The sequence below is a fragment of the Artemia sp. Qi Xiang Cuo genome, chromosome 10 (genome assembly GCF_049724085.1).
Source record: "Artemia sp. Qi Xiang Cuo chromosome 10, ASM4972408v1, whole genome shotgun sequence".
Lineage (NCBI taxonomy): Eukaryota > Metazoa > Arthropoda > Branchiopoda > Anostraca > Artemiidae > Artemia > Artemia sp. Qi Xiang Cuo.
In genome coordinates, this window is record NC_142803.1 from 29478347 (window position 1) to 29501063 (window position 22717).

The window sequence follows — 22717 nt, forward strand, 5'->3', positions numbered from 1 at the left end:
TTTCAAAATGACTCTCAACCATTCGAGAAGCTTCGAACTAACAGGGGATTTAAGAGTAAACAATCGTTGGAACGAGGTGATCTTTTCAATAGATTTAACTCTGGCTGTTTCAGTGAAAACTTGCCTGTTGCATGGGAATTATTGCGGTGACTCTCGAGGTAACCGAGAAACTCACACAGCTCTGCTCTGCTGTGTTGGACTCTGGCAGCTTAATGCTGCGATTATTTTTTTTTCTAATTGTTGTGTTTAGAAGAGATTGTCAGAATAAGTGACTTGTTGAAATGAAATATTTTAGCAACCCATTAGTGAAAGGGGAGGTAATTTAAAAAAAACATAATCCAAATGTAACAGCCTATTTATAAAAAAGCTGGATAATGATTGTGCTACATCGTTTAGTTAGGTATTGCTAATCTAACTATGATATTTTTGTATATTTATTCTGTAGTGTTGTTAATTCTTTTCTATTGCCTCAGGTATTAAGTCAACTCTAAAACGTCCCAAATAACCATTGACTTTTGATTAAAAGACATAGTTGAATAATTTATCTATATGAAAACGACTAATTTTTTTACATTAACTAGCTTACCCCTCTGTACGTTAATTTTATTACCAAAACCTACGAATTGTAAATATAACTAATCTACTTCTCTCTTCAGGAGAGGACTTATTATCAATGCTAGTCCCTAAACGTGGCCCAAAGGGTCAGAAAGGGGAACGAGGTTTTGACGGTGTAAGAGGTGCTCCAGGTATTTTAGAATGCAAAATTGGGTTTGAAAGTAGTTACTTATTAGCTTCCTCTATCTTTGCGTTTTGTAGAATTTGATGTTTTTCTGCTTCTTCTTATTAAGGTTTACATCAACTTTGCTTCGATTTTTTCCGGATTTTTTACTGTTACCTGGTCTATAGCATCATTTCATACTTCTCAGATTTGCTATTGGCTGAAGACCGTTACAGACACTTACAAATTATATAAAGCAAGATAAGACATACTGGACTGCCTTGTTAAGTGTGAAATTTTAGTATTTTGAATTGTTTGTATATCGGCTAGGCTGCCAGATTTTATCGGTCGGAGTATATCGGTTAGGCTGCCAGAGTATCCTGGAGGGACCTCCAGGACACTTTTTCCTTGAAAAAAAAATTTAAGTATACATTAACTACTCAAAAAAAGTAAAGTCAGTAACCACTTATTAGCATCAATAATAATGCACTGTCGAACTAAAATTTTAATATCTTTTTTTTATTTTTATCCAAATCTCAAGGGGAGGTATAGCGTGGTCTTAGAATCGATTTACTATGGTGAGGGCAGTCATCGATTAAATTGTCACGTTAGCTTTTTTGGTAATTTTTGATAAAAATGGGCGAAGAGAAGGAGGGTCAAAGTTTGGAGAAGGTCTATTATGGACAAGAACAATACTTAGAGGGTATTTAAATGGATCAAGTTTGACGGTACACTATTCCATGAATTTGAAGTCCTTGTATAACACATATATATATATATATATATATATATATATATATGTATATATATATATATATATAATTTGTAGTTTTTTTGCATTTTTTAGAAGTCATATCTTGAAATGAATTCAATGATTAAATTATCATTTGACTCTTTTCCGTAATTTTTAGAGAAAAAAATTGAACCGATGCTTATGCAGGAAAGTATGACAACAGATCATGTGGGTCATTGACTTTAATTGATGAATGCACATGAAATCCAATTTCTATATAAAATTTTGTTTTAAAAACAATAGCATAAATACAAATGTTAAGCAAGCGTATAGGCTAAAAAGACATGTGAGGACAAGGTAAATGTAAATAACCTTGGCTGTGAAATTTAAGGGCTTATATTTCATAACCCGAAGTGTATGTTCTGTGATTGATTACCCTTTGGTATGTATTTAGGAAACTAAACATGAAACCATGCACCTTTTAATGTTCGGATCATGAACTTTAACTCTAAGGACCGCTGAATAAACGTGATTCTGGGTACATTTTTTAATGTTCCCTATTTAATTTTCCACAATTAGCAGTTGATGTACACCTACCGACAATTTGTGTGTTATTCTTCTATTTCTGGGTGTGAATTGCAGTTTGAAATGCGCAAATGGGAAATTCTCTTTAGAACTACAGCTGATAATGAATCATTTCTTTCCAAAATATAGGTACAGTTTAAATATGAATTACTGAATAAACACAGGAGAAATAAAAAGAAAATACCATCATTCGTTTCAACTCGCGAAAATGTTGACCAGAGTAAATAAGTTTTTTTTAGGGGGGGGGGGGGGTGGAGGGCTACAAAAACCTTAAACAACGCATCATAAAGTTTTTGTATGCCCTTTTGTTACCTTTTTACTATTCTGGAAAAAAATTCCTGGGGGGGGGGGTCAAACCCTGTTCCCTTTTCTTTTTTATCTCCGTGTATAGTATGAAACTAGTTTTTTAAATCAGGTTTTACCCCCCTCCCCCTCCTCCCCTTAAATACGGCCTCGGCAAGCACCAAAGGAAAAAAAGATATTTTTCAATATATCTAGGGGGACAAAAAAATCTAAGGGAAAATGACACCATTCCCCCTCCCCACTGAATAGCACTGGCTTTTCTTATATCAAAAATAAAAGCATGATAACCACTTAAAAAACGAAACTGAAGAAAAATTGGTATCCGTACTTATCGTTGCTCTCACGCTTAAAGGCCACATCTGATGATTTTCACGTTTCTGTGACAATTGCCTAAATCGCTTGCTAATCTTTTCTCAAAGGGAGGATTGGCGGGCCAGTGTAGATCAGGGGGGTTAGATTGTCACTGAGCATACATAGTCCTACTGAGAATCCCTTTGATAACAGCTTAGTTAACAGTTCTGGCAATAATCTCAGAAGATACGACATTTACAAAATACTACATACTTGGATACCAGGGTATATTCAAAGGGTGTAGATACTAATACAAGATACTAGGGTATATAGGAGTGCTGTTATTGATTTTAAAAGTCAAGATCACCATCTAGTAGTGTCTAGGGTTAATCTGAAGCTGAAACTTCCGAAGGGTAATTACCTCCCGAGAGGTTATGATGTTGATAGACTCCAGGATGAAATTTTGAGAGAAACTTTCCAGGAACAGATGAATACTAAATTAGAGAGTTAAAAATTTGACAATGTAGAAGATGGGTGGAAAAATTTTTGGAAAATAATTTTGGAAGTTAAGTTAGGAACGCAGCTAAAAGAGGAGAAGGGGCTTGTACAAAAATTATCTGAGGGATAGATCATATTAAAACAAGAGGAATGTAAAGAAAGCGGGGTAAGCAATGAAATTCATCTAATTAGGTGTGAAGTGGAGGCCATGGATAAAATTGCTGAGGGTCTGGAATATGCAGCTAGACGGCGGAATAGTAAAATTCTGTGCTGGCAGGTTAAGTAATTTAGAGGGAGGAGTCAATCCGGACTTGTCTCAGTTAAAGATAGAAACGAGGTCACAATTAGTGATAAGGAAAGAGCTAAAGAGACATAGGCAGAACATTTTGAGATTGTGCTTAACCAAGACAGAGTTGTAGGAAAAGATATAGAGGAAAATAAAAAAATTCGTGATACCTTGGATGGGAAGGAAGATTTGTTTTGTGGGGAAGAATTAGCGACAGTACTAAAAGGATTCACTCTTCGGCTAATAATTGAGAAGTGCTTGAGTTATCAAACACCTTCAGTCCTCAGTTTTTACAGCATATTAGCAAACGCTCGACTCTGTTGATAGAAGAGCTTTAGCGAAGGTCTTATCCCTGTATCGTATACCAGACAAATACCTTTAAGTGATTAGTGCTATGTTCGAGCATAACACTGCTGTAGTTAAGGTAGAAATGCAGCTTTGGTTTATGAGGTAAGCAGCTTTGGTTTCGTATAAAACAGGAGTTAAGCAGGGTTGTGTTCAATCCCCCTTAGTATGAATCATTTTGATGGAATTTGACTTAAGGAGCAGAGGAAAGGCAGTGGGAGAATACAGAATCAAATGAGGAGGAAAAACTTTCCCGGGCTTAGATTATGCTGATGATTTTAAACATCCAAGATGAAAGTTTGAGCAAAATGAATGAACTTTTAGAGGTTTTGTGAGTTCAGGGTGCTAGAATAGGTTTTGAAAATTAATATTAAGAATACTAAGTTGCTAACGCTAGGAATAAGTGAAGATCAAAAGGTGACGTTGGGTAGCGAAGACAAAGGTGACAGGTGGACAGCTTCTCTTGTCTTGGTAGTATTAGTAATAACGGTAGGAGCAGTGAAGATGTTAAAAGTAGAATAGTCAAGGCTCAAGGTTTTTTTCCACAATTGAAAAAGTTTGCAAGAATAGAAAGATAAGTCTGCAAATTAAGATTAGAATATTGGAAGCTACAGTGATGACAGTGGTCAAGTAGGGTTTTGAAGCAAGGGCGCTCCAAATACCGGATGACGATTTGCTAGATATTTTCCAGAGCAATTGCCTACGGGTTGTTCTGGGTACCTGGCTGACTGACCGTATTTCAAACAGTAGGCTGTACGAAAAGTGCGGTTCAATCCCGCTTTCTATTGCTATAATGAGAGAAAGGTTGAGATGGCTAGGGCAAGTTCTGTAGATGAAGGATGACAGATTGCCAAAAATTGTCCTTTTCAGCCAACCGTTTACGGCTAAACGAAAAGCAGGTCATCTGCGGTTGAGGTGGGAGGATTTCATAAAAAGATTTAAGGGAAATGGGAACTTTCTTAGAGCATGTAAAGAGCGAGGCTTTGAACAATTTGTGATGGAGGAGGAGCGTGCGTAGCTGTGATGGTCTAAGGCGGCTTGGTGCTACGGTAAGTTGTTAGGAGTGCAGTAGTATTAGTATAAGACTTTTAGGCGTAAAGTGACCTTATCTTATGGGTACTTGGTACATGATGAAAACGATTTAATGTATGATCATACAGACTGAATTTATTTCTGCCAATTTTTGAGATAAAAAAAACCTCTTTTCTTTTCTTTACAGTCTTTTTGTCCTAAAATGAACTATCCACAAATAAAATTCAGCATTTTTTTTTTTTTTTTTTTGTACATTAGGAGACGACCTTGAGATCCAGCACTAACGTCTGGCTTCAGTTCAAATATAGGCATAATCAACTTGAATACCCCCCCCCCTAAATAAGTGGAAATTTATGGTTCAACCTCCTTTAATCCTTTAACCTCCTTAGTTTATTCTTGCGTTTATTCTCCCATAACTATTTTATATGTTTGTTGCTATCTATTAATCTTGAGACGGAGATCAGCACCGCCGGTTCGGACCTTAAGGGTCTCGTACCACATCCTTTATCTTACCTACCTTACCTATTATATTAATATTTTTGCCGCTTGGACTACGTTAACCTAGAATTTACCTTTATTATGCTGGATTTACCAAAAACTACATTTATTAATATTATATTAAAATGTTTGCCCGTTCACCTGGTATAACCTGGAATTTACCTTTATTACACCAAATTTACCAAGAATTTACCTTTAGTAATATTATATTAGTATGTTGTCTACTTGGGCCATCATAACCTAGAACTTAACTTTATCTCCCTGTCTCCTGTTATTTAACTATTTCCATCTTAATGACTTAAACCAGTAATCTCATATTGGTCTTTAACCAATCCTAAAATTTGAAAGAAAAAACGAGTTAAATAATAGCTTAAGTGCGCATGCGTAGGTGCAAGTATTGTCTGACATCAAATGTACAAGGCTAACTCCCATTTAAATAATTTGCTAGGGCCTTAATTTCCAAGATTCCTACATTAAAGTTTGTGATTACCGTTTTAAAAAAAAGAAATTGCTGGAGCGCTAAAATAGTGTAGGCCTATACATTACATTCATTGTTAGTGAGTCCTTATTAAGGGTTTACGAGGTGGATCAGATGGGAGATTAGGACTTATATAACTAGTAGGCCCTCGTCAAACTGTATATTGGGAAACAGTAGTAATTATGTTATTGTTGACTATAGTGATGGGGAAATGTGTGATGGTGCACTTGACGGTCTTTCGCGCATGAACAGCCCTAATGCGCTTTCTGAACCGTTAAATCGCATTTTGTTCTTTTTTCACTATATCGCTTTGCTTAATGATATAAGGCTACTTATATCGGCATATTATAGACCATTAAATGCTTCATTTGAAATTATTTCCGATTAAAAGCACAGTAAGAGTCATCGTTTCCTGATGAAACTAGTAACTTCATACTTTGAAAGATCAAAATATGCTTACTTTACTTAGTAGGTTTCGGTTTTGGGCGGTTACTTTAGGACACCCAAACGTTGCAATTATTCCGCCTTGTCCAATATATATAAATGCATCCTCTTGTTACTTAATGTTACTTAATGACAACTTCTAAGCCTTTGATAATCAGTAAAGGAAATTTAGTTCTATACCTTCAAAAGACGTTCTTTTCGTTCATGACCTATGCTTTGATACAAGGCTTATACCTAATTATGGTAAGTATTATGGTTTACAAGCTTTTAGTTACTGCATTTGGGCATGTAACTCAGGCTTTTTGTAGGATCAACCCAAAAATGACGGGTCGGTATTCTTTGTGTTTTTGTGAGCTTTAATATATTCTATCTTCACTTCTTTTTTCGTTTTTCTTTGTTACAAGAGCTCTACCTGTGTTCAAGTAGGAGAACATTAGACAGTGTGTTGTCTTCTACCACCCATATTAAATTTAAAACTTGTTATGGAGTGTCAACGCTCTAATGTATTTGGCTGATGCCAATCAGAAATATCTAAACTTTCATTTTGAATGGCCTTAGCTTTGGACAAAACCAAGCTTTGGACAAAAGGATATACCTGCTTAATTCTCCTCAACTATAGAAGGAAATAAGATTCTATTTCTTCTAAAAGTATCACAAACAATATCAGTCGTCTTGTGGCTAGCTTCCGAATTTCAATTTGCTGTTCCCATAAGATGTTTCATAGGAGATATAAAAAATCATAATGTCAGTTTTGCCAAAAAGAAATGTTTATTATGTAGAGTTTTAGGCTACGTAAATCTTTATCAGAAATAAAATTTTCGTTTAGTTAATTTAAAACGGCTTTCCAAAAGAGTTTACCACAAAAACATTAAGAGGTATATCCGGGTTGCAGCGGTAGCTAGCAACCTAGTAAGAGACGATCACGTCCAATCAAGGCCGTACACAGAGGGGGTGGGTTGTTTGAACCCCCCCCCCCCTCGAAATGTTTATTTGACTCGTAAAAACGTAACAAAAATGGATATAAATATATTTTTATGCTTTTTTTTAGGTTTTTTTTAGGTGTTTTTTTTTAATATTGCAGGATAGAATTAACGAAAATAAATTTATTGTTTAAAATGTAATGATATTAATTGGAAGTCTCAGCAATTTTTGATTTTTCAATGTTATGATAAAACTTTTTAAATGTATATAAAACGTAAAACGTATCTTTTCTCTTATTTAATGTAATTTCTGTTTATTTTAAGCTGGACTTTATCATTCTTTTTGTTTATGTTTTGTTATATGATGCATCTATTCATCCAAAGCAGCATCTGTTGTGTTTATGTTTTTTGTGATTGTTCATTTCAATTTCTGTTCGTTTTTTTTTTAAACATTAATATTAATTTATGTTTGTTTTTAATTTAATTTTTAAATTTAAATTTAATTTTTAAATTAATAGGATTTCATTTCTGCTCGTTTTAGGTCTTAATATGGTTGGTTCTTGATTGTCTTTGGAATTTTTTTTTTTTTACAGAAAAAATGCTTTAAAATTGGTTTTTGTTCATTTTTCCTTAAGAATTAAACTGTTGACTTGTAATTTAAGTTTTGGGAAAAATTCAAAATTTAACCAAACGTCCGAGCACCAGCAGTTTTGTGCAATAATTTTTTTGACAGCATTCATACTAATAACTATCAGTTGGATGGGGAGGGTTAGATCGGGTAGATGAATTTTTGTTCAAATGAATAGAAAATCTGCGTTACCTAAAAATCTGACGCTATTCTCACCCACATCCTGCAAACACTCTTTGGTGCTTAATGGTGCATCAAGATACGTATACACGTATCTTGATACACTATTTTATATGTAAGAAAAAAGTATTTTCTATCTTGCTGAAAACTTTTTTTTAAATAAATGCATGTGAAGGTCATTAAACTACCATCACGAATCAATACAACTAGATGTGTTCCCCGAATATTTTGTCTTAATGGAGGTTCTCTTGGCTCTGGTTACATAACTGAAATTATCTTGCAAAAAAAAAGTTTCTCAATGTGTCTTAAGCTGTCAGCGAAAAAACAAACTGAGATATCTCGGACTGAGAATCGACTTAGCTAAATTTTTCCTTCAAATTTGTTTTTCTCATTAAGTTCCCCTTGGCCTAGTCTAATAACGAGGAAAATTTCGTGTTTGTGGAGGAAAAACGGTTTTGGCCCATTTTGGGCTGTCACAAATCATTACAACCCAATTTTGTTTTAAAACGCTTTTCCTTTGAGGTTTGTTAGTCTCTAATTGACCAAGTAAGTTACAGGTCAATTAGAGACAAAACAAATATTTGGCCTACTTTGGGCGTTACGAATCAACCCAACAAATTGTCTTTGGTAGTTTGTGTCTTCTTTGAGGCCCCATTGTTCCTTTCTGTATGCCCTTTAAGTTTAAGCTAATCGGAGAAAACAAAATATTGTTGCCCAGTTGTTTCCCGGAGAAAACAAACAATTGTTGCCCAGTTTCAGGTGTCACATTTCGATACTGCCAAACTTTAAAACGATTTAAAGCCGTTGAGAGACAAAAAAAAATAAAATAAATTAGGTCTATTTTTTGGCGTCACGAACCGATGCAGCCAAATTGTCACAAACCAATACAGCCAAATTTTTTAAAACTAATAAATGAAGTTCGCTTTTTATAAATAAGGCTCTATGTCAAATACTAACTGTATGACATTTCCATCCTTTGAGCCACAATAAACCTTTTGACAAGCTTAAAAAAAAGGGCTATCTCAAAGCTGTTATATGGTATCATGAGAGGTTACCGTATACAGGGCAGGTAGAAAAAAGGCTTGAGAGGGGGGCTGGTTGCCCTCTAGCCTTCCTGAGTTTCTGAGGCCCTCTCCCCTTGTGTGCAAACTGGTCGAGGAAAACACACATAGGCGGCACACGGGTCTTTATTATAGGCAACGGTACAGCGTTGCCTCTTATCTGTATTAATCCAGTTTCATACGTAAAAAAATTACTGTTGAATGCACATGTTAATCAAGCTGTTCATGGTAAAAACGAAAAGAAAAAGGCAATCCTCGTCAATAGTAAAAAAAAAAACAACTGAAAATTAGATTTAGAAATCAATATTTAAATTGATAGAATCTAATTTGTGTATTCATTTTGAATTTTCGAAATTTATTAATTTTAAAGTTACCTAACAAAAATTTATTAGTATGATAATATTTTTATAATTAGAAAATAGTAGAATTTCATATTTTCTTAAAAAGAATGGATAAGGATGTGAGTTTATTTTTGTTTTGTTATTTTCAGTGTCAATGCAATAATGATGACTTGGTGAAGAGAGTTCCCCCCCCACCAATTGGTATCATGTCAATGTATTAAGCCATTTCAGCCAGGACAATTGACAGTTCCAAAAATTTTCTTTATGGCCGTCGTAATTTTTGCTGCCTCATGGGGCAAGGGTCCCAAATTGTGCAATTAGCCCATTTAAAACAGAGGTTTTATATTTTACAGAAATGGTGAATGATATGTATGATTGAGGGCCCAATGTGGTGTTCTTCGGCTTAGAGAAGTACATAATGAAAACACATTCTCTAAATATTTAAAAAGAAGTGTCTTAATTCACCATAGCTAGTATTTAAAAAATACCTGAGGTTTTAGATTACAAATCTGAGACTAATTTCTCAATTTAAATTTTCTAAATCAAAATATTTAGGCTGGTGATTAAGAATTTGAGGCTAATGCTACAGTATAGAGGCCCAAAATCTAAACACTTTAGGCACGTATTTCACAAACAGTATTTGGTTTTCACCAGAACTGGTATTTAACTATTTCTGAGGCATTTATTACAAGCCCAATGCTGGTGTTGGAACACCGGAGTTCGAAGCTTGTCAAGAACGTTTGTTACAAATGAGGTTTCATTCCATAAAAGCTGATATTTAAAAGTTAGGATTTCTGAGCTCATTTACTTTAAACAAAATCTGAATGTTCTGGTATAGAGGCCGACATAGAAATCCCAAATGAATCAACCATAATTATATATTTCCAGAAATGTTTTTTTTTTATTATTTTCACCCTAGCAAAGAACAAAATGACTGCTTCCACCCAGTTGTTTCTACCGCTCATGCTATTGCTACTTTTACGGCCACTACACTCGCCCCAACCCTTCCAAATACAACTGATCCTACTATGATTGTTCTGAGCTGGAATATTTCTAACAGGACTACTCGTACCTTGAATAATCCCACCATAATTACTACCAATATGTCCTACTAGCTGTTCTAAACAAACTGTTTGGCCAACATTACCACTTTTAACGTATAACCGAACCATGTCAATAAAAAAATCAATTATTACTAAATTAAAATGCAAAGATTTCTGTGAAAAATCAAGAATTGATCAAAAACTTAAAAAGAGCAGAAATTATCTTATGAAAGATCTCAGAGTCTTGGGGGGGCTGGATATTTTACTGAATTGAATCTATCAGAGTAAAATGCTCCTTAGATCAAACCAAGAAGAAATGAGGCTCTGAGTTAAACTTTTGGCCAATTTAAATATTTTTATCGTTTGAGTTTTACTGAAAGGTTTACATATTTTTAGGTGACCCTGGATTAACTGGGCTTCCTGGTCAGAAAGGTGATAAAGGAGACGGAATATTCTTTGATGGTAAGGCTATAAACGAAATAAGGATAGATATTGAAAAAAGAGGTTTTTAGAAATTAGATTTACCACTGCAGATGCTTCTTCGTGGCCGCGTTATATGTCTGCTCGTATAATTGATAAGAATGCCATTTCTTTATTTTTTTTTTCTTGGGTAAAGTTGGTGATGTGACTTTAAAATTATCAATTAACGCACATTTTGATGGACAGACATTACATGTATACATAGGTTTGACCTTGCACTCCCCTTAAACTTTCCCGTAGAGGCTTAAGATTTTAAACCATGGACATTATGGCGGTACCCCTCCCATGCTACCTGACATTTCCATTCCGAATATGACATCAAAACTAGCATTTATGGTACCATATGGTACTTTATGACGGTGTTATCAAGATTATTTGTAAAAAGCATTTATATGTTACCGTGAAATCCGAAATCTGGTTAATGTCGACATTCCCATTCCCAGAGATGTCCGAAAATCCTTTTTTTCTGTTTGGACTCGATTAACTCTGCGAGTCAGTTTTTTCAGTCTTACGCAAGCTATGATGGTTAAAGTTAGGTTAAGTTAATTTAGGTTAGGTTAGCTTAGTTCAAATTTTGTTATAAATATCAGAAATGGGTTAAAAACCTAACTTAACCTAGCCCAACCTAACTAGACCTAACCTAATCTAACCTAACCTGTCATCATCAAACCTCGCATTAAACTAAAAAGCTGACTGGCAACGCTGACAAAATCCAAGGAGAAAAAAAGTATTTCGGACTTTCACCGATGAACGTCGACATTCACGAATTTTGGACATTCACGGTAACATAAGTTATAAGTTCATAAGTTTATTAATCCACATTCACAAACAAATAAATTAATTAAACATCACTTTCGCGCTGGAGAAAACCTATGAAGGTTTGCGATCGCGCGAAAGTCCACGTATCTACTTACCTATTAACTCAACTATATGCTTTGGGGTCTTTGCCCCAACTAACAAAAAACTTTTGGTATTTTTCAGGCCCCTGTTTTTGGTTGAAACCAATTTCCTTGTCTATCTTTTCTTGTGGATTGGACTCCTCATGGTCCATTTCCGGGGAACAATGCCTCCAAACTAATCTTGTTTTTGTAAAAAGTTTGTTGGCCCTATTTTCCATTTTGTAGGGCCTTTTTTGGGAGGAAACCATTTTTTTTTTCTGAATCGGGATCCCCTTTGCCTAGGGACCTAGGGGAATGTGTTTCGAGCTGATTGAGAAACAGAGTTATTTTTGGCCTTGCCTCAAAACTGTTTCTTTGCACATTAGACTCCTCTTGGCCTGAAAACCTACGGCTGTAAGATTCAATCTGATCAGGTAAAAAATTTTATGGTCCATTTCCTAGCCTCTCCCTGCCAACAAATGTGTCTTATTCTTGGCCCAGGGAACAATACCTGTAAGATTCGAGTCAATTGGACACTTAAGATCACACATGTCTCTCTTTTATCACTATAAAACCTATCTGTAAGCAATTGGCAATTTATGTCTTTTAATTCCCTCACCCTAGGGGCTTTAGGGGGCCAGGCTGATATAGAGGAATATTTATGTCGTTTATTAGTAACCTTGAACAAAATGTATGTCTCAATATTTTGGTTTGAAATCATAGGGGTTGGGGGTGGCTAGAACAAGAGGCCATTGGAGGTGGGCTGGTTGCCCTCCGATCACTTTAGACCTTTAAATAGGACACAAGAACTTTCAAATTCCAATTGAATGATCCCCTTCCAACCTTTTATGGTCGTCCTTTCCATACTCAGTGGCTGGGAAAAATACAATAATAACACAAGGGAGGCACACGGCTCTTTACTAAGAGTCATGTGATAAAAATACAAAATAGGGTGTGTTTTTATCCAACTGTCACAATTTTATGGGGAGGAGCTGGAACCTCCCTCTTTCCATGGAGCATCTTTGTGACAGACTGCATATGCTGCATCCAAATAAGAAACTATTGTAGATCGACAGACACTTGAGCTACAACTTATATGAATACAGCAAAGCACATAAAAGAACTTCAACTTTTGTATGGCGAAATAGTGAAAATGCCCTTAAAGATTTGATCTTATTTTGCAGCTGAGGCGCTTCCAGATGTAACACAAGAATCTCAAAGCCCAGTCTTGCAGCTAATTCAAGTCATTACAGATCTGAAATCCACAGTTTTAGACCTTCAAAAGAGGATTGAAGATTTGGAAACGACCAAAAGAATCGGTAAGGAATTTCATTCTAGTATCCTAAGTAAACATTTTCCCATCATTTTGGAAGCATCCATAACAAGCAATCACGTAAAATTTTCTTCCGTGTGGAATGGAGCTCATTTCTTTATTTTTTTGGGGGGGAGGGGAGGAGGGTCTGTTACTTCTCTCACTATGTGTCATTAGCCGCAGAAGTTTTCTGAATTTTTTTTTTACTCTTATAGTGTAAAAAAAATGCTCATTGTCTAAGAAGCTTTTGCAGAGAATCCACTGTTCTATCTTGGAATTGTTTCTATGCAAACGTGGACGCTGAATTAAAAACTTATATTTGTATGTATGCACTAATGAAAGAGTCCAAATTCTCCGGCTCTTTATCTTAAAAAGGCCTGCTTTATGCCCTATTTGTCGGCTCCTTCCACTTATTTTGCTCACTATGGTCGGCAGCTTAGGCCTTTAGCCCCTATGAAGTCATTCCAACTAGTTTTCTAAAATTGTATTTTCTAGTGGATTTTTTTTTTACAGTGTCCAGTAATAATAAATTAGAGGCAAAGTAACGTTCAAAGATTAACCTTCAAAAATTTCACGATTATAGATAGAGTATTTTAGTTGTTTTTTTTCTGTGTGTTTCTTTTTCAGTGCAAACACAAACACATGTACAGGATATTTATAGTAAAAGGTTTTATATTTGATGCATCATAATGGAAGTTTTCTTAGCATTCTACGAAAGCATTCTGCGTCCCATGTTTTTTAATAAATCGTGCAATATTTCACAACCTGGTAATTGTATACATATTTTCATGTGTTTTGATAAGGGACAAAAATAGTGCCATTTGTTGGAAGAAAGAAAAAATATTATTAGAATTTAGTAAAGTTAATAGATACCTACATGTATTTTGATGTTTTATGTTTGAAACATGATGTTTAGATATTTGAATTGAAGGCCCCTGTTAAGAAGATGGACAATTATGCCTTATTTCAAAACAGGGTGGTTTCGTGAATATTTTTATGCATTTTAATCAGGGTTAATGTTGTATTAGGAAAAGTTGATATTTTTTAATAAAAATGAAAGTTTTGCATGGTTATGACATACAAGTCGTCTTAGAATAGTTATGAATTTCCATGACATATAATTTGTCTTTAATTTTAGGAAAAGTTTCAGCTTTCCGTAGCACAACATGAGAGTTTACTTGAATAGTTAGGACTTTTCAAAACGTAAAAGTTGCCTTATATTGCTTAGGGATTGGTGTGACTAACCAAAGATGTCATTTTTTATCTTAAAAATTCGAATTCTTTCTGGTAGTTCAGTATTGGCTGAACCTAGGTGAGGCAAGGAAGCTGAGATTGTTTCAAAATTTATTTCATCATTTTAGTTTTAAAATTTATTTTTTCTATGAGATTTTTTGAGTCGATTTGTTTTCTTTTAATTGTTTTATATTGGATTTAGCTGATGACGGCTGTTTTACATATAGCCGAAATATTCGCTTAGATTTTATTCAATGTCATCACATATTTCCTCTTTATCTTCTCTTGTTTGGAATAAAAATTTTCGTGGTAGCAGAGATGAATGTTTAGTTCTTAGCACGTTTTGAGATATAAGCTTTCAGTTAAATAATTTAAATTTTTCTTGATAGTAATAAATTCCAATTTCTCCTGGCAGCAGGAAATTATTTTTGGTTTTCAGAAGAATGTGATTTTTTTTTTTTTTTTTTTTTTTTTTTTTGCATATATACTTACCAAAGAGTTGGTTCCACTGGTATAATTTGCCCAAAACTTACGAGATCACATCCACGTCGTTTCAAAACATAAGCGGGACTTTTTCTTCATCTTCTTCTTCTTTGGGTTGTTATTGAGAAGCTGTTGCATAATCTGATCACTTGAATCAAATCCCAGACTCTGCTGCGGGTTGTTGCAGCTGACTTTGAAGTCTTTATTACCAAGCATAAATCAATTCCATTCCCCCACTATTGGACCAGCAGAAGCGAAATTTAATATTGTAAATGTCTAATCACAAGTCTCTTTTCCGGAAGCAAACTTCGCCCACTGCCATTTCACATCAAAAATTGAAAATGTTTACATATTTAAGGCCGTAAAATAATTTTTTATGTAGCAACTTCAAAAAAATACACAGCCTGCTGCTGCACTATTGTTTTTATATTTTTCACATTTATATTCTAGAACCATATCCAGACCCACTATTAATTTACACACCGAGGACAGTAGAGAAAGAGCCGGAAATAGGTCCAGAGCCTTTTATTGCTTTTGGAACTCAGCCACCTCATCAGTCATCTAGTATGCCTATCGAGTCATCTACCATTGCGTCTGTAACAACCACTCAAACACTTGAACCTGAGCCAGCGTCTAGAAAAGAATCTGTGGAGGAAGATATAGCTGAAGGTTCAAAAGCGACGTCCGTTGTAGCTTCACAAGAAATCGATTTTTCTTCAATTACCTCTTTAGAAGAAAATGAATTAGATTTCTTTGATGATGATGAAGATGAAGATGAAGATGAGGATGAGGATGATGATGAATATGATGAAGAATATGATTTCAATCGAGAGGATAGTAAGTATAAGAGTTTTTAAACAGCTAAGATTAGTCAAGTTTAATAAAATTCAAACTATTCCCCTGTTTCCTAATAGAGAAACAAATTATCGCAAAAAATAAGAGAAGAGCTTAATCGCAATTACTCAGTTTTAGTGCTATTTTTCAGGGACAAAATGGGTTAGGGAATGCCTGACAGCCTTTTTTGGACTTTTAGCGCTGCCAAAGCCATGCCACCGGTGATAAGTTTTAGATTAGCTGTGATAGAATTTGCATTTGCTCTCTTTGGGTAAAAAATGACATTTTGTGGCAAAAATGTTCAGAAAGCGACGCTTTGCCATGGCACGGCCTGTTTTCGAACCGAAAAAGGGCGCTAGATACTGTGATTTCTTTTGCAATGACCCCTCTCAAATCAGAAGCTTAATAGTACTTGATGCCGAAAATCTAGGATAATTTATGCCCTTCTCTTCCTTAAAGTGATTACCAGAATCTTCTTCGTGGGTAGAAGTAAAGTATTTTACCATCCGTAAATTATTTCTAGGCAACGCTTTTGAATTGATTGAATTCTATTGGAAAGTCCTTTATAGTACCCAGGATGCCACACAGGTTAGACATATTCCAACTAGGGTCTGAGCCAACAGTGGTCTAATAACTAAATGTGGAGGAAAGGGGGAAATTGACAGTTAAATTTGTTTGAGCCTATGGGTAGAGGATTCATTAAAATTAGTGAGAGGGGCCAAAATGTAATTTTTAATATCTAGAGGTGGAGTAAAATATCTAAGGGCTGAATTCCAGCCTCCCTCCTTATTCTTGGTCCTGGTAGCCCGGGTCATCTGAATATGGACGGAGGAAGGTATAGAAGATTCAAGCAAATTAATGCAAAAAATAGATAGGGTAGAAATCAATTTCTTATTTAAGTGTAACTTCCTAGACCCCAAATTCAGGTATTTTAAGGGTTTGCCATTTCTGTTAATTAATTAAAAAAAACTTTGTCCACAAAATCAGTTTTTCAAAGAAAAGTAAAGAACTCTATTAAACCAAAATGAGTAAAAATAAAATCAAATAATCTACCAAGCGTGAAACTACCACAGATTAGCATCGATAAATAAATGAAACACAAAACGATTAGAAATTAACATGAGTAGGGCTCAAAACCCCTATGCCTTCCCAAGGCCAGAACATAATTTGCACTTTACTGAAAAAATATAATTGTTTTTACTTTTTATAACTTTAATAAATGAAATAATATTAACATTTTGATTACTAAATATCAGTATATGTATAATAAACTGACAATTCAAATTCATTTGTTTTTTTTAGTAAAGTGAAAATTGTGCTCTGGCCTTGGGAAGGCACAGGGGTTTTGAACCCTACTCATGTTAATTTCTGCTCGTTTTGACTCGGTTATTTATTGTAATTTCTGCTCGTTTTGGGTTCTCAAAATGGCTATCTCAAAATTTTGACTGGATGTGTTTGGAGAAATGGTGGGCGTGAGAGGGAGGATACTTGTCATCCATTCACTTTCGACTATTAAAAAGGGCACTAGCCGTTTCAATTTCCAATCGAATGATTCCTTTTTGAAGTTTCTACGACAACGGTTTGTATAATAAAAAACTTATATGCCCCCCGGACACCGCTTACAACCCTTGCCCTGATGGCTATTGGGGGGGGGGAGTGTCATCCTCAAAGACATAATTTCCAGACTTTTTAACTACGTCGAACAAAATGGCTATCTCAAAATTTTGATTGGATGTGTTTGGGGAAATGGTGGGTGTGAGAGGTGTGTTAGTTATCCTCCAATCACTTTCGACTATTGCAAACGGCACAAGCCCTTCTAATTTCCAATCGAATGATTCCTTTTTAAAGTTTCTACAACATCACTATAAAAAAAAAACTTATATGCCCCCATGGCATAACTTACAACCCTTGCCCCGAGGGCTCTGAGGGGGGTTTTCATCCTCAAAAAGCAAATTTCTAAAACTTTTAACTACGTTGAACAAAATGGTTATCTAAATATTTTGATTGGATGTGTCTGGGGAAAAGGTGGGCGGGCGTGAGAGGGGGGTTAGTTGCCCTCAAATCACTTTCAACTATTAAAAAGGGCACTAGCCCTTTGAATTTCCAATGAGCCCTTTTTCAAGTTTATGTGACAAAGCTTTCAATAAAAACCTTATATGCCCCCAGGGCATAACTTACAACCCTTACCCTGAGGGCTCTGGGGGAGTGTTATCCTCTTAGATATAATTTCCGGACGTTTCAACTACTTTGAACAAAATGGATATCTCAAAATTTGGATTGGATGTGTTTGGATAAATGGTGGGCATGGAAGGGGTGTTAGTTGCCTTCCAATCACTTTTGACTATTAAAAAGGGCACTAGCCATTTCAATTTCTAATCAGATGAGCCCTTTTAGAAGTTTTTTCTACGACAACGCTTTCTATGAAAACCTTATTTGCCCCCAAGGCATAACTTAAAACCCATGCCCTGGGGGCTGCCCTGGTTGTCATCCTCAAAGACCTAGTTTCCAGAACTTTCAACTTCGTTGAAAAAAATGGCTGTCTCAAAATTTTGATTGGATATGTTTTGGGAAAAGGTGGGCATGAGAGGGGGGTTAGTTGCCCTCTAATCACTTTCGAATATTAAAAAGGGCACTGGCCCTTTGAATTTCCGTTCGAACAAGCCTTTTTTGAAGTTTCTACGACAACGCTTTCTATAAAAACCTTATATGCCCCAGGGAATAACTTACAACCCTTGACCTGAGTGCTATGAGGGGGTTGTCAACATCAAAGACATAATTTCCGGACCTTTGAACTACGTTCAACAAAATGGCTATCTCAAAATTTTGATTGGATGTGTTTGGGGAAATGGTGGGCGTTAGAGGGGGGGTTACTTGTCATCCATTCACTTTCGACTATTAAAAAGGGCACTAGCCTTTCAATTTCCAATCGAATGATTCCTTTTTGAAGTTTCTACGACAACGTTTTCTATAAAAAAAATAACTTATGTCAGGGGAAATGAGGAAATGTGTTTGGGGAAATGGTGGGCGTGAGAGGGAGGATACTTGTCATCCATTCACTTTCGACTATTAAAAAGGGCACTAGCCGTTTCAATTTCCAATCGAATGATTCCTTTTTGAAGTTTCTTCGACAACGTTTCCTATAAAAAAAAAGTTTATATGCCCCCAGGACATAAGTCACAACCCTTGCCCTGAGGGCTGTTGGGGGGGGGGAGTGTCATCCTCAAAAGTATAATTTCCAGACTTTTTAACTACGTCGAACAAATAGCTATCTCAAAATTTGGATTCGATGTCTTTGGGGAGGACGTGAGAGGTGTGTTAGTTATCCTCCAATCAGTTTCGACTATTAAAAAGGGCACAATTCCTTCTAATTTCCATTCGAATAACACCTTTTTGAAGTTTCTACAACATCACTATCTATAAAAAAAAAAAACTTATATGCCCCCAGGGCACAACTTACAACCCTTGCCCCGAGGGCTCTGAGGGGGTTATCATCCTGAAAGACCTGTTTTCTAAGACCATTAACTACGGTGAACAAAATGGGTATCTAAAAATTTTGATTTGAATGGCTATCTTCAATTTCCAATCAGATGAGCCCTTTGTGAAGTTTCTACGACAACGCTTTCTATGAACACCTTATTTGCCCCAAGGGCGTAACTTAAAACTCTTGCCCTGAGGGCTGTTGTCATCCTCAAAAGACATAGTTTCCAGAACTTTCAACTACGTCGAACAAAATGGCACTAGCCATTTCAATTTCCAATCAGATAAGCCCTTTTTGAAGTTTCTACGACAACGCTTTCTATGAAAACCTTATTTGGCTCCAGGGCATAACTTAAAACCCTTGCCCTGAGGGCTGTGGGGGACTGTCCTTTTCAGAAACATAATTTCTATCTGGAAATCAACTGCTCTGAACAAAATGACTATTCCAAAATTTTGAATAGATTTGTTTCGGTAACTAGTAGGTGTGGAAGGGGTGTTAGTTGCCTTCCAATCACTTTCGACTATTGAAAAGGGCGCAAGCCATTCCGTCTCTCCGCTATTCCGTCTCTCAAGCCATTCCGTTGTTCATGTCTCTTGTCCAAAATCAAATATCATGAACTTATGAACGATGGGGAATTCTCCCACGGACACAGCAGGTTAAACTCATGCTAGGTACTTTTGCATCTTTGTATTTTAATTACACAAGAAGTTAATTAGTTTGTGCGAAAACTTGTCTAACTTTTCTATTTATTTATTTAGATGCCACTCGTGGTGTCCCAGCCACACCCAGTCGAGCCACTCGGCCCCCAACACCTCCAGGATCTTCTTTTGACGATGAAGACGAATTTGATGATGAAGATGAGGACGAAGACTACGAAGAATATGATGAAGATGAAGATTCGTTTAGAAGGAAAAAAAGAAAGATCCATAACAAAGATGTAAAAAGGCATCAAAGAGTGAAGAGTTTTCAAGACAAGCTGGCAAAACATATCGAAAGATCAAGGGGTTAAATACGTAGTCTAGGTTTTATTTTAATATGTAAGCCTAGTTTAAACTTAGGTGCCAAACCATTTTAGTCCAAGTGCCTTAGGCTAAACAATTTGTCAATTTTGTTTTTCTTTTTTAGTTTAGCTTTTTTTATTTTCTTTTTTTATTACTCTGGCATTGCAAGTGATGATCTATTTTTCTAGTTTTAGTCGTAAATATTTTACCCTGCTTTTTTATAGTTCAGTTTCAATCAATTGCCGGGCACACAATATATCTTAAAATTTTATATAAGCCAGATAGACTTATGAACTCCAGACCAAAAAGGCCAAGCCCCTTAACTTGTCTTATATTAACAATATGGCTACTACAAACAACTCGTCGCAGAACCGAGCAATTTGAGACTAACACAGCTGCGCACGCTCCTCCTTTGCCCCAATCTATTCATGGTTAACTCTTTGCCCCTTTCCATTTACTCCTGTTCCCATTAAATTCTTTCTGATGTCTTGTTACTACCCCATTCGGGGTTGACCTGCTTTTTCTTTGGCCTCAGATAGATGGCCAAAGACACAAATATCACGATATTTTGAATTTTTCGGTAAACACAAAGAAGATCCATGCGCATGCTTTAAAGGTCGTAACATGTACCCTTCATACTTAGTATATTTTCAAAATTTTTACGAAAGAGTACGGGTAACTTATGAGAGTGGAAACTGGCCCTGGAGTCAAAAAAAATCATGGATTTATCATATATATCAGAAATAGCAAATCAAAGAGACAAATAATACAGCTAGAAAAGAAACACCAATCAAGCATAAAAAGGTCAATAAAAATTTAACAAAAAAAAATCCAAGTCCAAAAACTAAAATGAACTTCGTGCGAATAATTGCAAAAATAGAAACAGAAAAATAGAAGAAGAAAGGGTGGGAGATAAAACAAAATCACAGGCAAGAAGATTAACATTGCCGAATTCGTATTCAAAGTCAAATACCTAAAAGTAAAAAAAAACACTTAAAATCAAGGCAAATTAGCTTTCAAAAAGGAATATTTACAATTAAAGAAAGGAATAAAATTAAAGGTCAAAAATGAAATTTAGCATGTATACATATCACAAAAGGGCAAAAAATGACCAAAGATAAAGAGAAAAAAATGACGCATGATTATTGTGAGCATACACAACAACTGAAATAAGGGACGGAGGAGTTAATTTTGGTGCAGGACATAGTTCAGGAATTATTTAGGCGCTCCAGAATAGAGGGGATAAAACTTTTCCGGAACCTCTCAGTAACGGTATGGATCGGTGAATACGCTAGAATTGTCAAGGAAGCTAAGTGGGGGAGTCGGGGTCTAATGGGGTTGTGGAAATCAGGGAAGATGTCCTCAGTAAGAGGGTAAGAAATTGCCGATTTAGCAAAACGCAAACAAATTTGTTCTCTCCTTTCTTTTAACGTGGTAATGCGTGCGGATTTAAGGAGGAAGGAGTATGGAATTTTGCTCTCTTTGTAGATGATCCTGAGCGAAATACTAGAGATATAAGTTTTTGTTCCTTTCTAAGAAACTCCTGGGTAATCCTTTCGACTAAAGCAACAATAATTTGCATATGAAGAACTCCTATATAATTTTTATCAAAATGGTTGGATACAAGGATTGGACGTGGCAACTATGATATGGGCCAACTGACTAATTATACTACCATATAGGATCCGGACAACATGAAAAATGTCTGAGTGATAATTAAGGCATTATAATTAATGTCTAATTGACATTATTCATAATCACGAAGTATTAGATATAAAGCAAAATGAACCACTTAATCCATGTATACCGTGGAGTTGTGTTCATCTCTTAATGTCCAAAAAATTCTGAGAATACATTTCTTTATCTTTTTTGTGTTGTGCAAACTCATTTGTTGTCACAACACAACATAATTTTTTTGTGTTGTCAATACTTTTTTTTGATACGTATGTGCTGGCTTATAATTGAAAGTAAGATTAGGATTAGCTGCCGTTTTGCATTGTTCCCAGTGATATTTTCTTTTGCTTTACGTAGAATAGAGAGTACAGCGAATCCTTTTGAATGTGAAACTTTTTATAGGTTTGTTTTTGAAATTTAGACTTTGAAAGCTTTTTCTGTAATTAAAGAAATGACTAACGTTTCTTTGCAAATTTATGTATATATATATATATATGTTACGAATTATTTTCTAGGCGATTTATTCACTCAACGAACTAATGATAGCCACAGGATTCTTTTCTAGTGGTATCTTTATCATCTAAATCTTCCCTGTCTTATTAGCCTTTTGGTTTATAAGACAAGGAAGACTTCCTCCAGTGTTTCTACATCTATTCTAAAATTCAGGTAAAAATAAATGAAAAAATAGCCAAAATACTGCAAAATTAAATACCCCAAATTTACTACATTACAGTAAAATCATTGTAAAAAACAGAAAAATATAATTAAAACAAAAAGAATAACCAAGAAAACGAGGGTAGTATCAGCCAGTGGACAGAGAAAAAGTGAAAAGGACAAAGGCAGATGTTTCGGCAAGGACCTCCACCAGACCGGGTTCAGTGCTTAAAAAAGAAACCTAACCTTTTGAACTAAACTGAAAGAGAGCATAAGAAACATTGAATCAAACAAACCAAAAACTAA

At 35.4% G+C, this 22717-nt stretch overlaps 1 protein-coding gene across 3 annotated transcripts in view; it reads left to right on the top strand.

Moving 5' to 3' along the window:
* LOC148947640 (uncharacterized) overlaps positions 1-22218 on the top strand; it is a 388863-nt gene extending 366645 nt beyond the window's left edge. Inside the window, exons 4-8 of one of the 3 annotated variants that reach the window (XM_089095335.1) lie at positions 657-746; positions 10781-10846; positions 12927-13061; positions 15221-15607; positions 19841-22218. In XM_089095335.1, coding sequence (XP_088951461.1) covers positions 657-746; positions 10781-10846; positions 12927-13061; positions 15221-15607; positions 19841-20091 — 929 coding nt within the window. In that variant the 3' untranslated portion in view covers positions 20092-22218. The remainder of the gene's footprint in view (positions 1-656; positions 747-10780; positions 10847-12926; positions 13062-15220; positions 15608-19840) is intronic. The other 2 variants (XM_089095336.1, XM_089095337.1) reach the window with 2 other exon arrangements.
* Positions 22219-22717: the final 499 nt, after the last annotated feature.